Raw genomic sequence first — 17,350 nt, forward strand, 5'->3', positions numbered from 1 at the left:
AAAATATTTATTTCCTCCCAATGCTGGTTTATTTATTTTTTTTCCAATGCTGGTTTATAGATTAAAAACACAGTTGATGTAAACCACAGCCAGCCCTCAGTGTGCCTGGTTCTGTCACCTGTCCTTCCCCCTCCTTCCCTCTCCCCTTCCCCTAACTTTACCTCCCACCCCACCCCCCACCCCTTCTCTCTCCCTGGGCTGTAGGCCCTCCACCTCTGGCTCTCCCGCTCTCCTGCTCTCCCTAGTGGCAGGTCCTGGGCTCTTGCCCACACCCCACACCCCCCGCCCCCAACACCAGGGACAGAACCTCTCTGAGCACGTTCCCTAGTGTGTGGTGATGATGAGACCCACCTCAGAGGTGTCACATGAGGAGTCAATGAGATCACCCACATGGCAAGGGCTCTGAAAACCTCTCGGGAATGTGCACGTGCAGAGTGGGCCTTTCTGGCAGCACGCCCTTGTCCCCCCAGGCACCTCCGTGGTCAACCACTAGCTGTGATCAACCTCCCAAGTCTTTGTTCCCAACTCACCCTTCCCTCTCAGGGAAACCAGGCTCCTCCTTCCTCCTTCTCCGCCCCCCCGCCCCCACCCCTACCCCCAATTCACCCAGCCCCTCAGAGTTAGGTGTGTCCTGCTCTTCCAGCTGCCCAGGGGAAAAGGCGAGCAAAGCTGCTGTAGTTGTTGATTTTTTTTTTTCCTCTGCTACAACTCGAGGCCCTGTTAATTCTCCCACTTGTAGTAGTAGTAGTAGTAGTAGTAGTAGTAGTAGTAATGAATACATTCATACTGGCTAACTCAGTGAGCACTCAGAAGGTGCGAGACACTATTCCAAGACCTACCTGTGTATTAATTCATTTAATGCTCCCAACCAACCCTATGGGGTGGGTTCTGTTCTAAGCCCAATTTACAGATTAAGAAACTGAGGCCAGCAAGCAGGGAAATAGTTTGCCCAAGGCCAACTAGCTAGAGAGCACCACCCTCTTCTCACAAAGCTACCCATGTTTCCTGGCAAGCCTCCTCCTTCATGGCAGTGGGGACCTGCTCTACCTTACCCAGCTCAGTGCCTGCCACTGCCCAGCAGCTCTGGGAATCTTTGCTGATCGAATGAATGAGGAGCAAGTGAAGGCTGCCCAGTGTTATGAGCCTACAAAGCTGTTCATCCCTGCCATCGAGAGGCCAGGCAGAGGTCTCGGGGGTGGCCACACAGGGCAGCCTGCCTGCTGCTGCCTGGGAGGCAACTGAGAACCTTGTCCTTCCCACCTCTGTCCTGCCCCTTCCAGGCTGGGTCTCAGCACTTCACTCCCTGGGAAATTTTCTTCTAAGTTTTCCTTCTTTCTCTCTCAAGCCCAAGCTGCTGTCAGGCACTTGCCACCTTCTCCTGTCCCTAGAGAAATATATCTACCTCGCAGCTCATCAGCTAATCACGCTGGGAAAGCAGCCCCTGCAGGCTGGGCCATGCTGGGATCTGGTCGCTCCTACCCTTCTCTCCTCTGCTCGGACTTTACCCCGCCTAACCCATTTTCCTGAACTCTTCAAATTCTCTCCCTACCAAGCTCCACTCTACCTCCTAAATCTCCCTGCTTCCTTTTCCAGCTGCCTATTTATTTCCTTCATTATCATTAATATAATTATTTGAAAGTCTTCCAGATTGTTCTATTTTCTCAAAGCTGGGAGACACAAATCCTCCCACTTGTGTTGTAAGCTGCTGCTCTTTTTTGGTCTCTTCTCCTGTGGGCAGGAGTCCTTCCTCCCCTGGGACTGGTTGCTGGCCAAGGCCATGCCCTGTGGGTAGTTGTTGTCTACTGTTTCTGAGTGGCAAGTACCGTCCTGGGCACCTTACATGCATTTGACCTCACTTAATCCTCCTTCCACCCCTGTGAGGTAGGTACTATTACTCCACTGATCTGATTAAGAAAACTGGCAAAAGCCCAGTCAGCAAAGGAGCAGAACCAGGATTCAGGTTTTGGTTGGCCTTTTTTAGCAAATACATCCTGTCTTCCCCCATCCTTCCATAAGCCAACTCCAGCTCCTTCAACCTGCTCAATCCTCAGGGGTAGCGTCCACGTGGTTTTTGTCCTCATACTTGTCCACAGCATCTAGTGGGTGCGACATGGGTTACTCTATTTTGCCCTTGAGGACCTGTCCACAACTCAGGAGGGACTGGGGAACGCACACAGCACTGGGCCTGAGCCCCTGTTACCAAGAGAAAGGAGGCTTTTGCCAAGGACTCTGAGGGGAGATAAATGCTGGGAGTGGACTCAGCTCTGGTCAGGACCCAAGCACCCAGCCCTCCTGGAGACGCTGTGTGAGCCGGGCCAGGCCTGCAGACGGCCCCTCCCTAACGTCTCCAGCCAGGGTGGTGCTTGTGTGGGAAGGACTTTAAATCCAGCTGCCAGACCCCCGGCCAGGAGAGGCTGGGAGGACTGGCCACCATGCACATCTCCTGCAGTCCACTGCTGCTGCTGCTGCTGCTGGCCGCCACTGTGAGTCCCAACGGCGCCCTCAGTGATGATGAGAAACGTGCATTGGTGGAGCTGCACAACCTCTACCGGGCCCAGGTGTCCCCACCTGCTGCGGACATGCTGCATATGGTGAGTATGGTGGCCAAGGGCCACTCACCTGCCGGAACTGATGGGGTGCTGGGCTGGGTCCCCCAATTCCTCCCACCCTCAAGCTGAAGCTATCTCCAAGACTCAACCTCTCTGATCAGTCACAGAGACATTATGTAATTCACAGGTTCCCAGAGGTAACCCCATTCTACAGATCAGGAAACTGAGGCTCAGAGGGACTTACTGCTCCCTCCAAGTCACACAGCTGGTAGAGCCAGGCCTGGGAGTCCCCAGCTTCTCACTCAATGGCCCCTTCCCCAGCACTCCTAAAATGCCGATGCACCTCATAGGGGGGACATAGGAAATTCCTAACACCTTGGTAAAGACGGTCTTTCAGATGCCTTCCAAGGCAATGAGGAGAGGAAACAAGGGGAGTAGGAGGGGTCCTGGCATAGGGTAGGAGGGATGTATAAGGAGGTGGGAGAGAACAGGAATCAGAAGCAGAGAGCGCTCAGCATCACACAGCTGCCATTCTGTCTCGGTCATACGATAAGACCTGCGATTTGGGGTGGGTCCCTTAACCTAGTAAGGACCGTCAGTTCTGCATCTGTATCTGCATCTGTAAAATGGGTCACCATTAGAGCTACATGGACTATATGGCAACAAGGACTGAATCTCCCAGATAGAACACTGATGGGGTCCGGGGATGAAATCTCAAGAAATATATGTATAGGAGGGTACATTTATATAAGGTTTAAAAACAGGTAAAAACTACTACTGCACACTTGTGGGGACACATGCAAATGTAGTAAAGATACAGGGCCATGCTTACAGGTGATGGAAGCCAGATTTGTAGTAAAGATACAGGGCCATGCTTACAGGTGATGGAAGCCAGATTTGAACCGCCAGAGGCGGTTACCTCTGTTGAGAGGGAGAGTTATTTGACAGTAGGGTTAGGATGGAATGTTTAGGCTAAGATGAAAAGAGAGAAAGGGTGCCTGGATAGCTCAGTTGGTTAAGTGACTGCCTTTGGCTCAGGTCATGATCCCAGGGTCCTAGGATCCAGCCCCACATCAGGCTCCCTGCTCAGCGGGGAGCCTGCTTCTCCCTCTCCCTCTGCCCCTCACGCTGCTCATACGCTCTCGCGCCCTCTGTCTCTCTCCCAGTCTCTCTTGCTCTCTCAAATAAATCGAATCTTTGAGGGGCACCTGGGTGGCTCAGTCATTGAGTTTCCGCGTCGGTTCAGGTCATGATCCTAGAGTCCTGGGATTGAGTCCCATGTCAAGCTCTCTGCTCAGCGGGAAGCCTGCTTCTCCCTCACCCTCTGCCTGCCTCTCTGTCTACTTGTGATCTCTCTCTGTCAAATAAATAAATAAAATCTTTTAAAAAAATGGGATCTTTGAAAAAAAGAGAGAATCAGAAATTCACCTCCTTCCTGCTCTCCCGGAGGGCTGAGCTAGCCCATCTTCTCTGGTGACCCTTGGGTACCCTGGGAGGCTCAGGAACCAGGTCCAGGGATCCCATAGCTAGTGTCCCAGAGCAAGGTCACACCTAGGGGAATATAGCAGCGCACCTGAGGGTCCAGGATTGGAGTTCCAGCAGCTCTGCTCAATCTGGCCAAGTGACTCCGGGTGGCTCCTTTTACCTTCGAAGGCTTCCATTTCCTGATCTAGCACTTGTGACTGGCAATCTCTACTCTGAGAGTCAAGGAACGCCTCTAGAAATGCACTCAGCACCACCAATCAAGCCCTGTTGCCTGGCAACCAGGAACTGTGGACAACAGACCCGGAGCACTGGATGCTGGTACCAGCTCTGCCAACAGCTCCCTGAGTGAGGCCTGGAACACAGTACTGAGCCTCAGTTTCCCCATTTGTAGGTCCCCGATGCCCTTCAGTCTTGTTGGCTGAGGCTGGGGGTTACCCACCCAGGAGCTACTCTGGGGACAGAGCTGGACCCTGGTGGTGAGGTGACATTCTGGGAAGCAGTTTGGATACTCAGGGGTTATGCTGCAGTCTGGTGAGAAGTGATGGGAGAAGGGGACAGACTGGGACACTGGGACAAATATGGAACAAGCCTCAGCCTCAACCTCAGCAGTGGTAAATACAGAAACTGTGGGGCCAGGTGGCTTCGTTCAAATCTTGATTCTACCATTTACTAGCTGCATGACCTTTGTTAAGTTACTTAACCTCTCTGTGCCTCAGCTTCCTCATCTGTAAATTGAAGATGATGACAACATAGTAAGTCCCTTGTCGGATGTTGTGAGGGTTAAATGAGTGAATATGTAGAAAGCATTTAGAATAGTGTGTGGCATGCAGTAAGTATTACACAGTATTTGATTACCAAAAGAGGGAATGGATCCAGGGTAAGGCCGGTGGCAGTTATCATGAACTCTTTTCTCTCCCTTAGCTATCACATCTAATCATCACCACCTTTACCTTCCAGAAGGTTCCATTTTCCTTGAATCCTACTCCCCCATCCTTGTCCTTAGATAAAACTTTTATTACTTCTCCCAAGGACTCCTAGAAGAGCCTCTACCTGCTTCCTCAGCCTCTGGCCTCCGCTGCCCAAAATGAACAATCCAATACCCAGGCTTGACCTTGCTCAACACCCTTCAGTGGCTCCCACTGGCTCCTGACAGCCTCAGGATAAAGCTCCAGCTTCTAAGAAGACTCTATGTGTTTGGCCCCTGCTGATGCCTCCAGCCTCCTCTCCTGCTCAGTTTCTCCCTCCATAACCTCAACAGCTTATCCTTCCCCAGCCAAAACATTGTCTCTCCCTTCTGTGCCTTTCCTCATGCTGTGCCTTCTGTTCCCTCCACCTGACTAATGCCGCCATTACATTAGCTTAGTGCCTCCTTCTCCGCCCTCAGGTTGGGCTAAATGGCCCTCCTCGGTGCCTCTATACCACCCATTGCAAATCTGTCATTGACCACATCATGACCCAATCAGCAGTTTATGGCAATGTGAACTTGGGCTTCTCGGTCATTTCTCTTAGTTCCAGGCTAGCATATTGCCCCGGACTGCTGAATGAGTGAGTGAATGAATGGACTTGTTTTCAGACAGTGACCATGTGGCCAGTGTGGGTGGGTGCCGTGACTCTCAAAAATCCCTGTGGTTTCTGGAAGACTGAGAAGCCTTGAGACCCACAGGAATGACTCTACTAGTGGGACTCCATGCATCCAGTCGGAACAGGAATCCCAGCCAGGCTCTGTAGGGAGACCGCTTAAAGCAGAGTCTGTCTCAGTCATCAAAAGCAGACTAATGTCTACTGAGCACCTGCTATGCGCCAGCACTATGCCAGACACTGGGACCACATCACTGTCTTACCCCAAAGGAGCTCACGGTGCAGTCTGGAGCGCTGCAGGTCATCCCGGATCCCCGGATCCTAGTCCCTCACAGCCTGCTGCATTCCCACTCCCCAAATCCGCTTACTACCAGAGTCTAAGAGAACTTCAGGGAACAGCGACAAAACACCCAGGGAGGGAAAGAGATTCACTGCTGTCACAAAGTGGGGTGGTCCCAGCCCTATGTTCCCATCCGCACTCCCAGGCAGCTGTTCCCGAGAACCGTGTGTGGGTGAAGAGCCACACTATCCCCTCCTTTCACGGTCACCCAAGCTCCTGGCGCTCTGGAGGCTGTCTGGCTCCCGCCAGAGGGTGGAGCAAGAGTTGTTGCCAGGCCATCCATTTCTCTGGGAGAGGCCAAGGACAGAGCTTAATGGGATCCAGGCCTTTCTCGTCAAACCTCTGTTAATCCTTCTTCCCACCCACACTGGGCCTGTCCTCCCAGCCAGGGACACACAGAACCTCAGAGGTCCCTTAACCTAACATGCTCCCTCCTGCTGCCTCACCTGAGGTCCCCCCTGGAGAACACTGCCTTTGGGAACTGACAGCTCCTTGAGACACCACGGCTCTGAAAATAGGCCTCTCGGTGAGGGTCACACGGAGACACAATCTTTTTGGAGAAAGGGTTTTTCAACCGACAAAAGTTGAGAGCACCTGGGAGGGAAGCCTGGAAATGGTAAAGCCGTGGAGGCTGGGTGACCCCAAAGGAAGAGTGGGACCTGAGGGGGGAATGCTGCCCCCCCAAGTCATATTTATGGTGTGTGTGGTTAAGAGGGTGGAGGATAGCAGGATAAATAATGCAGCCCTTGAACATCTCATTGGAAATTCTGTGGTCTTCAGAGCAGTCAGGTGGCCCTGGGAGGTAGGCAGGGCACAGCTGCCCTCCTTTCATATAGAAGGATATTAATATTAACTAATGATAACACTGTCACAAACATCATCTGATTTATTCTTCACAAAGCCCCATGAGAGTTCAGAAAGGGTAGGCAATCTGTCTAAAATCACACAGCCGGTAAACGGTACCAAATTTAGCCAACTCCATGGCCTGGGGTGGAACCCTCCCAGCTCCCCCGCAGAAGCCCACCAGGAGCATAGGCCTGTTCCTGATCATGGCCAAGAGTTACCCAGCAGGAAGGGAAGGTCTCTGGCCTCCAAAGGCCCCCAGGTCACCTTCAAGCTTCTTTAATCCCCAGAGTCGGGGGCATCCCCACCTCCCTCTCCCACCCACCTCCACCGTCTCCACCAAGCCCGAGGCCAGGCGTTGCTCACCTCTCCGACCTGTCCCGCAGAGGTGGGACGAGGAGCTGGCCGCCTTCGCCAAGGCCTATGCGCAGCAGTGCGTGTGGGGCCACAACAAGGAGCGCGGGCGGCGCGGCGAGAACCTGTTCGCCATCACGGAAGAGGGCATGGACGTGCCGCTGGCCATGGAGGAGTGGCACCACGAGCGCGAGCACTACAACCTCAGCGCGGCCACCTGCGACCAGGGCCAGATGTGCGGCCATTACACGCAGGTGCGTGCCTGCCGGGTGGGCGGGACTACACAACGGGTGGGCGGGGCCGCACGAGCCGTGGGCGGGGTGGGCGGGGTGGGCGGGGTGGGGCAGGGGCTGCCTCTCCCTTTCCCGGCTCCAAGATCAGGCAGTCCCCGCTCTAAGCCCCTGAGATCCTTCGTAGAAGTTTTGACAGGAGCTCCTGTGTTGTCCAGGCCTCTGACGACGCCTGCTTCTCAAACTGTCTAAACGGTTTTCAGCTGACTCTTGAAGAAACAAAATCGTTTGCAAATCTAGATGGCCCCTCTCGGCCTCCTCTTACTGAAGGAACCTGAGTTAGGTGTAGCAGAGCCAGTGTCATGGATGATTATTGTGCTAGGAATACTGACCGACCTCTAAGCGGTCCTGTCCTCCGGCCTCAAGCAGGGCTGTTTGCCCCGCGGTAACTGCCCTCGACTTCTGGCTTCTCTCACTGTCCCTCTTCCGTCATTTCTCATGGTGTCTGCTTCTAACCTGCCAGGGACCGATAAAGCAAATAGACAATTGTGTGTGTTTAAATTTTCTTCTGCTTTTAAAAGCCATGTGTAAAATAAGAGCAAATCGTCACCCAGTGAAGGTTTCAGGGAGCCTTCGAGATCATTCTCTGCCCCTCGAAGTCACTTCTTGCTTATGTCAGGGTTCTCACTGCACTTTGAAAGTTGGAGTTTCCAAGGGACGCCTGGGTGGCACAGTTGGTTGGACGACTGCCTCCGGCTCAGGGCGTGATCCTGGAGTCCCGGGATCGAGTCCCACATCAGGCTCCCAGCTCCGTGGGGAGTCTGCTTCGCTCTCTGACCTTCTCCTCGCTCATTCTCTCTCTCACTGTCTCTCTCTCTCAAATAAATAAAATAAAATCTTTAAGAAAAAGAAAAAAAGAAAGTTGGAGTTTCCAGATAAGAGATGCTGGGTGCGGGTGCTGTAGGGGTGTGTATACGTGTAGGGGAATTAACAGTAGTGTTATTGAATTCTTGTTCTTCTCCACCCAATGCTTATTGTTCAAACAATAACAGAACAATTTTTTTTTAAATAAAAAGGAAGATTGACCTTCTTCCCACCCATATCCACCAATTCCACTTTCCAGTGCTTCTTTTGAGTGGTATTTTTAGTGCTAATCTTTGGGGAAGGAAATCTTGACATCATCCATCAGATGAAGAAGTTGTGAGGGCCCAGCAGCCCCTCCCTGTCCTCTCCCCTCCATACCCTCCCACCTCTCACACCCCCTGCCACCCCCAAAACACACACACACACACACACACAGACACCCTCCTGCAAAGATTGCTGTCAGCGCCTGGCATGCTCAACAGTGGTGTATCCTCAGCTAACTTAAGCAGGGAAAAAAAAAAACAAAACAGTCTGGGGGATGTATGCAGAATTAGTAGCTGGAGCCAGATCTCGCAACAAAAACTTGCCTCTGTTTTAGTGACTCCTGAACAGATCCGGCTAGAAATAGCAAGGAGAGTCTGCTGGTATCAGTCCATGGTGGTGCACAAAAGCTGTTTTGATTTTTAAATTTTATACTTAAGACAGAATTCATTCTAGCAGGTAGGAGACCCAGACTTAGAAACAGCAGAGCAGACCCCTGCTCACTTGTGAAGCAGGAGGAAGTTCTATGTTCAAAATGGTTCCTTCTGTTCTCTTCCTTGGATTTTGTTTGTTGCTGATATCTAAGATTCTCGCATTTGAGATTCATTCCTTTGGATATACCCCTTGTTTAAAATGCAAAGGAAGTTGTAAAAAAAAAAAATTCACAGGAGGAATTCATGAGGGTATATACTAAGGGAATTTTCTTCAGAGAAAAGCCTGGTGAAATAGTGTGTATGGCTCAGGACAAATTCTTCCCAAACCGCCTGTTCACAGTTGTGCCTGAAGCTGTGTGTCCTCAGAGACTTGGATCTGACAGGTTGTAGGGATCCTCCCCTCCCCACCCATACAAGACTGTTGTCCCACCCAGGCTAAACTGTCGGGTTTGCTCTTCTTCAGGTGGTCTGGGCCAAGACGGAGAGGATTGGCTGTGGCTCCCACTTCTGTGAGAAGCTCCAGGGTGTTGAGGAGATCAATATCCAATTGCTGGTTTGCAACTATGAGCCCCCGTGAGTGCCCACGGAGCCCTGCGGGTAGAGGATGGGCACAGCCAAGGGGAGGGTTGAGCTGGGCAGTCTAACAATGTGGGAGGGGGCTAATCTGGGGCCCGAACCCCATACTCTTGGGGGAGGGAACCCATGGGAGTCTGCTCTCATTGGCCCGGCAAGCTAGTTGGGAGCAAGACCCAGGGGTACTTCCGACCTAGGTATGTGTATGAGGGATCGGGACAGGGGTCTGTAGGAACTGCCCCGCCCCCAGCATCGTCCTCGCTTACCGCAGGGGGAACGTGAAGGGAAAGAGACCCTACCAGGAAGGGACTCCGTGCTCTCTATGTCCCTCCGGCTACCGCTGCGAGAACTCCCTCTGTGGTGAGTTGGGGGTAGGGTGGGGAGGAGTAGGAAGGGGCTGCGAGGGAATTAGAGCCTCCAAGGACTCCCGGAGTCGGTGCACCGGCTGGGGCGGCAAAGGGAGAAGGGGGGTAAGGAGAGGGCTGGTGAGACTTGTTCCTCGGGGACCCTTTGCGGGCACACTCTCTCCGAGTTCCAAAGCCCACTTCGCCTTCCTTGCGCAGTCACTTTGGCGCCCAGTCATTTAAAGTGGTCGGATTTCAATCCTTGGAGCGGAGTAGGGGACCGAGGCCCTCAAGCGGCGGGCGAGGTGGGCGTGGCCAGAGGATAGGGCTCCCCCCGGGGTGGGGGGGCTGGTGGTGGGCGTGGCCAAGTGTCCTTGAAGGGGACAAGCAAGGGAAGCGGTGGACTTGATGGCAGATTCCCTGAAAAAGTAGTTGTGTGAGTGCCGAAAGCAAGATTTGGACAAAGAGGTGGACAGAGGAGACATTGTTTTAATGCTACAATAAAATAACAACGTTGTAATAAAATAATATTACCAATGAAGGATATAGTCGCTGGAGGGGATGTGTGTTTGCTTGTCATCGTAGGATATTTGGTTGCCTCGCCTTGACTGTGGTGGGGTGAGGGAGGTGGAGTTCCGCTGTAGCACTAAGGCAGGGCCTTGTTTCTTGTCAGAACCCATCAGAGACCCAGAAGAGGCTCAGGATTTGCCTCACCCGGTAACCGAGGCCTCAGCTTCCCAGGCAACCCAAGCTTCAGGCTCTAGGAAAAGCAGTGTCCCTTCTTTCCTGGCAACGGAAACTCCATCCTCCTTGGTAACAGAGGTCTCAGGCCCCCTGGCAACCAAGGCTCTACCTGCTGCAGAAACCGCGGCCCCATCTTCCTTAGCAACGGAAGATTCCCTCTCCATGGCAACAGAGGCTCCACCTTCCTTAACGACTGAGGTCCCTTCCTTCTGGGCAACTCACAGCCTGTTCTCCCTGGATGAGGGGCCAGCTACCTTCCCCAAGTCGACCCATGATCCCATCTTCAAATTGGCAGACAAAGAGGCCAGCAGGACAATAGTGCCCTCCAAGAGCCCAGACAGTTCTCTGCACCCCAAGATATTCTTGACAGGGACACGGGAGCCACTGCCCCACTCCCAGAAGGTGGGCAAGGCTGAGGCCGAGTTGCCTCCTTCCAGTGAGGTCTTGGCCTCAGTTTTTTCAGGCCAGAACAAGACAAGAGAGCTGCCGGCCACACTGGACCACATGGGACACACTTCCTTCAAGTCCCCCAATGCCTCTGCCACTGCTAAGGTTGTGGGCGGGCGCACCCTGGCTCTGCAGTCATCTTTGCCTGGTAAGGCATGTAGTGTTGTCCCACCTTCCCTCCCTGTCGCCAGAAGGTCGTCATCCTGCCTCCAGCATCAGTGTTGTGGGCTGTACCCACTGAATAAGAGCTTCCTCCCTGGCTGCTGGGCCCCCACTTGCACGCCTGGCAGGGAAGGCGGGAGGTCAGGCAGAACTGTGTCCATGCTGAGACAAAGCCTCTCTCTCCCCAGGTGCAGAGCCTAGTGTCAACTCAGGGCTGAACTCGGGCCCTGGTCACATCGGGGGCCGCCTTCTGGGACTGCTGCTGCTGCCTTCCCTGGTCCTGGCTGGAATCTTCTGAAGGAGTCACCACTCAAAGGCAAGGGCTGGTGGGGAGACCCTGGCCTCATGCCCACTCTGGATCATCTCTTCTCCAAGGAAGAGGCCACAGTTTCCTGGGCAGGTCCTGCTCTGTGGCCCAGAAACCCCCCTTTAACCCCAGCTTCTGACCAGACTCCAGGCCAGTGATCTTGTCCCCTCAGGAGGCCTCTGTAATGCCCACTCCTGGCACTGCCCCAGGAGTGCCTCTGCCTCTGTGGAGGTCCAGGCCTCAGCTAGCTGCAGATTGCTCTGGGCAGTGTTCCTGTGGCCACTTGTGCTCAATCTCCAGTTGTCCTGTGGCCGTGGTTCTGCTCTTCCAGGGACAGAAGATCTCAGTGCTTCCCTGAAACCCCTTGACCCCTCCTCGTCCCCTGGCTTCTTCCTTAAGCCATTGGAGTCTGGGGCTATTCCCAGGAGTACCTCCTGCCTTCCCAGGCTGAAGAGGTCAGCTGTCCTCCTGCCGTCGTCTCCCCACCACCCTGCCTCTCCACCGAAGATGCTTCTCGGCTGAAGGCCCTCTGGATGGGCAAGGCTGCAGGGCCTGTGCCTCATCTGCAGACACACCGTGGGGGCACAAGGCTGGCCACCTGGCCCAGACCCCTCCTGCCCCTCCCATCTCATTCCCTGGATGGGTGGGGATTCAGGGGAGATCCCTGCCTACCAGGCTTGGGACTCTGCCTCTGCAGGTAGCTGGTTCTCCCTGAGTACTCCCTCCCCCTACTTGCTGGTGTAGCTGGGGAGGAGGATTATGAGGGGCAGAAGGACAAGCTCCAACTGAATGGGGTTCTACATGGAGGCGGGAGGGGGGCAGGCAAGGACCAGGAAAGGGAAGCAGTCCCTGACTCCCGAATAAAGCCTCTGGAAGCGTACCGAGTGTCTGTGCTTATGAAGACTGGTGGGTGAAGGGGCGGCTCTTGGGGATGTCCTGAAGAGCTTCCCTTCCAGCACCTAGCACCTGCTCTGTCTTCTACCCACCTCCTCTCCCTACACCCTCCACCTAGTCCTTTGGGGCACTTTTCTTTTCCTTCCTTTAAACTGCTCCCCTCCCCGACTCAAATCTTTAGGCAGCTAGCAGGAAAGAGTGAGGGCCAAGGGCTGACTCCCCCATCTCCAGGGGTCACCGGTGGAGGATTCATTGGATTTTAGACCCCACATCAAGGAGAGGCACACAGCCTTTTTACAGGGTGCTACTGCCCAGGCTCAGCTGGTACACCAAGCCAGAGACTTTGCCAGCCCTGGGTGCTTGGAGGTGTCCCGAGGAAGGGTTCTGGAGTCCCAGACACACTCCCCTAGGGGAGCACAGGACTGTGCAGGGTGCTGCAGGGTGGGAAAGCACGTGTGTGTGTGTGTGTGTGTGTGTGTGTGTGTGTACACGCATGTAGGGCTAGCAGCAGTAGGTGACTGAGGGCAGCTTGGGACCAAGGTGGGGCTGGTGGGGATGACAGAGTGACAGTCTCCGGGTCAAAGCCGAAATGGGAGCAAACAGGAAGCTTGAGGGTGTGTGTGTGTGTGTGTGTGTGTGAGAGAGAGAGAGAGAGAGACATAACGTATTAAGAAACAACCTAATGATATAAATTAGGATATAACTCATGTAAAATTCACCCATTTAAAGCATACCATTCAATGGTTTTTAAGATGGTGCAAGCACCAGCAGTCAGTTTTAGAACATTCCAACAGCCCGAAAAGAAACCCCATCCTCATTAGCAGCCCCTCTCTGTTCCCCCTCCACCCCAGGCCCAAAACAACCACTAATCTAGTGTCTCTACGGAGTTGTCTGTTCTGACATGTTGTATAAATGGGATCATACAGGAGGCAGCCTTTTCTGTCTGGCTTCTTTCACTTAGCATAATCCTTTCTAGATTTATCCATTGGGTAGCACAAGACAGTACTTTATTCCTTATTCCCTTGTATAGAATACATTTTATTTATCCGTTTGTCAGTATCATAGGGTAACTGTGGATCCTACGGTCACTCTAGGGTGAACATTTTTTTAGAACTGCCACACTTCTTTCCAAAGTGGCTGCACCATTGCACATGTGCACCAGCAATGCACGAAGGTTTCCATTTCTTCACATCTTCTCCAACACTCATTATCTGTCTTCTTAAAATTATAGCCATCCTAGTTGAGTGTGAAGTAGTATCTCATTGTGCTTTTTTATTTTCATTTCCCTGATGGCTAATGATGCCAAGCGCATCTTTCCACGTGCTTTTTTACTGGCCTTCTGACTATGGAGAGAGGTCTATTCAAGTCTTTTGCCCATTTTTAAAAAAAGATTTAATTTAATTTATTAATTTATTTTAAAGATCTTATTTGACAGAGATCACAAGTAGGCAGAGAGGCAGGCAGAGAGAGAGAGAGGAGGAAGCAGGCTCAATCCCAGGACCCTGAGATCATGACCAGAGCTGAAGGCAGAGGCTTTAACCCACTGAGCCACCCAGGTGCCCCTTTTTGCCCATTTTTTAACTGGGATACTTGTCTTATTATTATGAGTTGCAGGAATTCTTTATGTAGTCTAAATACAAGTCCCTTATCAGATATGTAATTTTAAAACATTTTCTCATTCTGTGAGTTGTCGTCTCGATTTTTCTTTAGGATGTCCTCTGAATGCAGTCTTCAATTTTGATGATATCCAATTTATTTGTTCTTTTGTTACTGTACTTTTTGGTGTTACATCTAAGAAACCATTGCCTGATCTGAGGTCACAGAGATTTGAGCCTATGCTCTAAGAGTTTTATAATAGTTTCATTTCTTGTCTTTATGCCTTTGATCCATTCTTAGTTGATTTTCATATGCGGTGTTAGGTGGTTGCCCAAGTTCATTCTTTTTTTTTTTTTAAAGATTATATTTATTTTTCTGACACAGAGAGAGAGATCACAAGTAAGCAGAGAGGCAGGCAGAGAGGAGGAAGGAGGCTACCCGCTGAGCAGAGAGCCCGATGCTGGGCTTGATCCCAGGACCCTGAGACCATGAACTGAGCCGAAGGCAGAGGCTTTAACACACTGAACCACTCAGGCACCCCCCCAAGTTCATTCTTTTTTTTTTTTTTTAAAGATTTTATTTATTTATTTGACAGAGATCACAAGTAGGCAGAGAGGCAGGCAGAGAGAAAGAGGAAGCAGGCTCCCTGCCGAGCAGAGAGCCCAATGCGGGACTCGATCCCGGGACCCCGAGATCATGACCTGAGCCGAAGGCAGCGGCTTAACCCACTGAGCCACCCAGGCGCCCCCCCCAAGTTCATTCTTAATGCATGTGAATATCCAGTTGTCCAAGAACTTTTTGTTGAAGGTGATTCTTCCTCCATTCACTTGTCTTGTTGCCTTTGTCCACAATCAATTGATCTTAAATGTGAGAGTTTATTTCTGGATTTCTCTCAATCCTGTCCCATTGATCTCTAGGTCTATCTTATGCCAGTATCACACCATCTTGATTATCGTGTAACTTTGTAGGACATTTTGAAATTGTGAAGTGTGTGTCCTCCAATTTTGTTCTTCTTTTTCAACATTGTTTAGGTTATTTTGGATCCCTTTGAGTTTCCATTTGAATTTTAGTGCCAGCTTGTCAAATTTCTGCAAAGAAGTCAGCTGAGATTTTGATAGGAAACTATGTATTCTGCCACCGAGGTCTTCCAGTCCATGAACAAGGGTTATCTTTCCATTTATTGAGGTCTTTACTTTTGTTTAACAATATTCTGTAGTCTTCAAGGTATAAACTGTGTGGGCTTTTTGTAATATTTGTTCATATTTTATTTTTGATGCTATTATAAATGATTTTATTAATTTTATTCTTTACTTTGTTCATCTGTGAATGTAAAGTATGATTGATTTTTGTGCATCAATTTTATATTCTGTGCCCTTTCTGAGTTCATTTATTAGTTACAACAGTATTTTTAGTGGATTCTTTAGGATTTTTTAAAAAACATTATTTATTTGAGAGAGAATGAGCAGGGAGGAGGGGCAGAGGGAGAGAGAGAAGCAGGCTCCCCGCTGAGCAGTGAGCCCCATATGGGGTTCGATCCCAGGACCCTGAGAGCATTACCTGAGCCAAAGGCAGAAGCTTAACTGAGCCACCCAGGTGCCCCAGAATTTTCTATCTACAAGATCATGTCATCTGCAGAAACAGTTTTACTTCTTCCTTTCTAACCCTGATAAATTTTATTTCATTTTCTTGCCTGACTGCCCTGGCTGGACCCTCCAGGACAATGCTGAGCAATGGCAAGAGCAGACATCCTTGTCTTGCTCTTGATCTTAGAGAAAAAAATCAGGGTGTTCATCATTCAGTCTAATGTTAATTACGGGTCTTTTGGAGATGCCATTTATCCGGGTGAGGAAGTTATATTCTTAGGTTTTTGAATGTTGTTGTCATGAAGGGGTGTTGAATCTTGTTGAATACTTTTTCTGTGTCTATTGAGATGGTCATATGCTTTTGTTTCTTCTTCTTCTAAGTATAGAGAGTATTATGTTTTTCAGAGGATGACCCAACTTACGATCCTGAGCACAGGGGTCCCTCCTTTCCTGGGCCTGTTTTTTCTCAAGCTAGCCCTAGGTCAGTGAGGGAGTCAGGTGAGGCTGCCTCTGAGCAGAGCAGGCCTGTGTAAGGCCAAACCCATCTTCTCTGGTTTTGGCGTGAGCTCTGCTTGCCTCCTGAAAAGCAAGAGCATCTGTGGCCAGCCCTCAGGACACCGTCACATGAAGAGGACCCACCTAAGACCAGAAGCAGGGACCTCTTTGGAAGTTCATTTTTGGGGAAACAAGACATGGTGTCCCATGTCTTGTTGTCAGGCAAGGCTGTGACAAATGGGCAGAGAGGGGACGTGTCAGCACAAGCCCATGGTAAACAGGAGGGCACTTCAGAGGGGAAGGAGGCTGGCACTTTGAGGCTTCAAGGACCACAGTGGGGAGCACTCTGCTTCAGCACTCTGCCACACAGCTCTCAGGCATCTGGGGACTGGCAAAGCAACAAGGGCTACACTAGGACCCAGCAAAGGCCACCATTACCAACGCAGGCTTCACCACAGGGGGCCCCAAAAGGCCTACCAGAGGACTCCCCAGCTTTGTCCATCAGAATTGCTTTTTCCAGGAGGAGTGGATGGAGACTAATTGACCACGAGGACATTCCCACTCCTGTCACCCCTCCTTTTGCTGATGGCTCAGCTCCCTTCCTACCCCAGTCCAACTCCATCTCCTTTCTCAGCTAAAAACCCTGCCACTCTAGTTTCCAGGACTTGACAGTGAAATACCAGGTGCTCCAACGGTAGGTGAGACCTCAGCCCTCAAACACAGAAGGGTCTGGCAAAGGGGGCATTTAACACGCATAATAACCACATCTGTATATTGGCCTGAAAAACATTAGGGGTAAAGCCTGTACTTTGCTCAACTAAAAACTGAGACAGAGCATCAAAGGGATTTTCTCAACATTTCTGGTTCTGGTTCTCGCCGTTCGGACTTGCAAGTCCCCAGGGACTACTTGGCGGCAGCACTGGTTCGCCTCAGGGTGACCTGCCACGCCCACCCATGGCCCACTCTTGACCAGAGGTGGCCTCTCCAAATGTCTGAGGGGATGGCTGTCAGAGGGGCTCTTCAGCGCCAGCCCAGCTCACGTTCCAGAGTGCCCTACATCTGGGGGGACCATAGGAAGGAATCAATGGAAAAAATAGGATTCTAGGGCAGAGCAACAGGAAGAAAAGTTGCCCCCACCCCCACCAGTGGTCAATGCTGGGGGAAAACCACAGTGGGCTGGAGAAAGGTCACATGCTGGGAGACAGACATGCCTCTGAAAGGCCTTCCTTCTCTGAAGAAATGGTGCCAGCCAGGCCCGGCCCGCTTA

General features: G+C 51.5%; 1 protein-coding gene across 3 annotated transcripts; it reads left to right on the forward strand.

Annotated features, from left to right (window-relative positions):
• The first annotated feature begins 2,422 nt into the window (after positions 1 to 2,422).
• On the forward strand, positions 2,423 to 12,395 carry PI16 (peptidase inhibitor 16). Of its 3 annotated transcripts, XM_044250280.1 has the most exons (7): positions 2,423 to 2,591; positions 7,182 to 7,403; positions 9,402 to 9,511; positions 9,783 to 9,871; positions 10,529 to 11,194; positions 11,397 to 11,524; positions 11,962 to 12,395. In XM_044250280.1, the coding sequence occupies exons 1-6, from the start codon at positions 2,433 to 2,435 to the stop codon at positions 11,504 to 11,506; spliced, it is 1,356 nt and encodes a 451-aa protein (XP_044106215.1). In that variant the 5' UTR covers positions 2,423 to 2,432; the 3' UTR covers positions 11,507 to 11,524; positions 11,962 to 12,395. The 3 variants fall into 3 exon arrangements, with proteins under 3 accessions (XP_044106215.1, XP_044106212.1, XP_044106220.1); XM_044250277.1 differs by having other exon boundaries at positions 11,397 to 12,395; XM_044250285.1 differs by lacking the exon at positions 10,529 to 11,194 and having other exon boundaries at positions 11,397 to 12,395.
• The last annotated feature ends 4,955 nt before the right edge of the window (positions 12,396 to 17,350 follow it).

This window comes from Neovison vison, chromosome 1 (genome assembly GCF_020171115.1).
Source record: "Neovison vison isolate M4711 chromosome 1, ASM_NN_V1, whole genome shotgun sequence".
NCBI lineage: Eukaryota > Metazoa > Chordata > Mammalia > Carnivora > Mustelidae > Neogale > Neogale vison.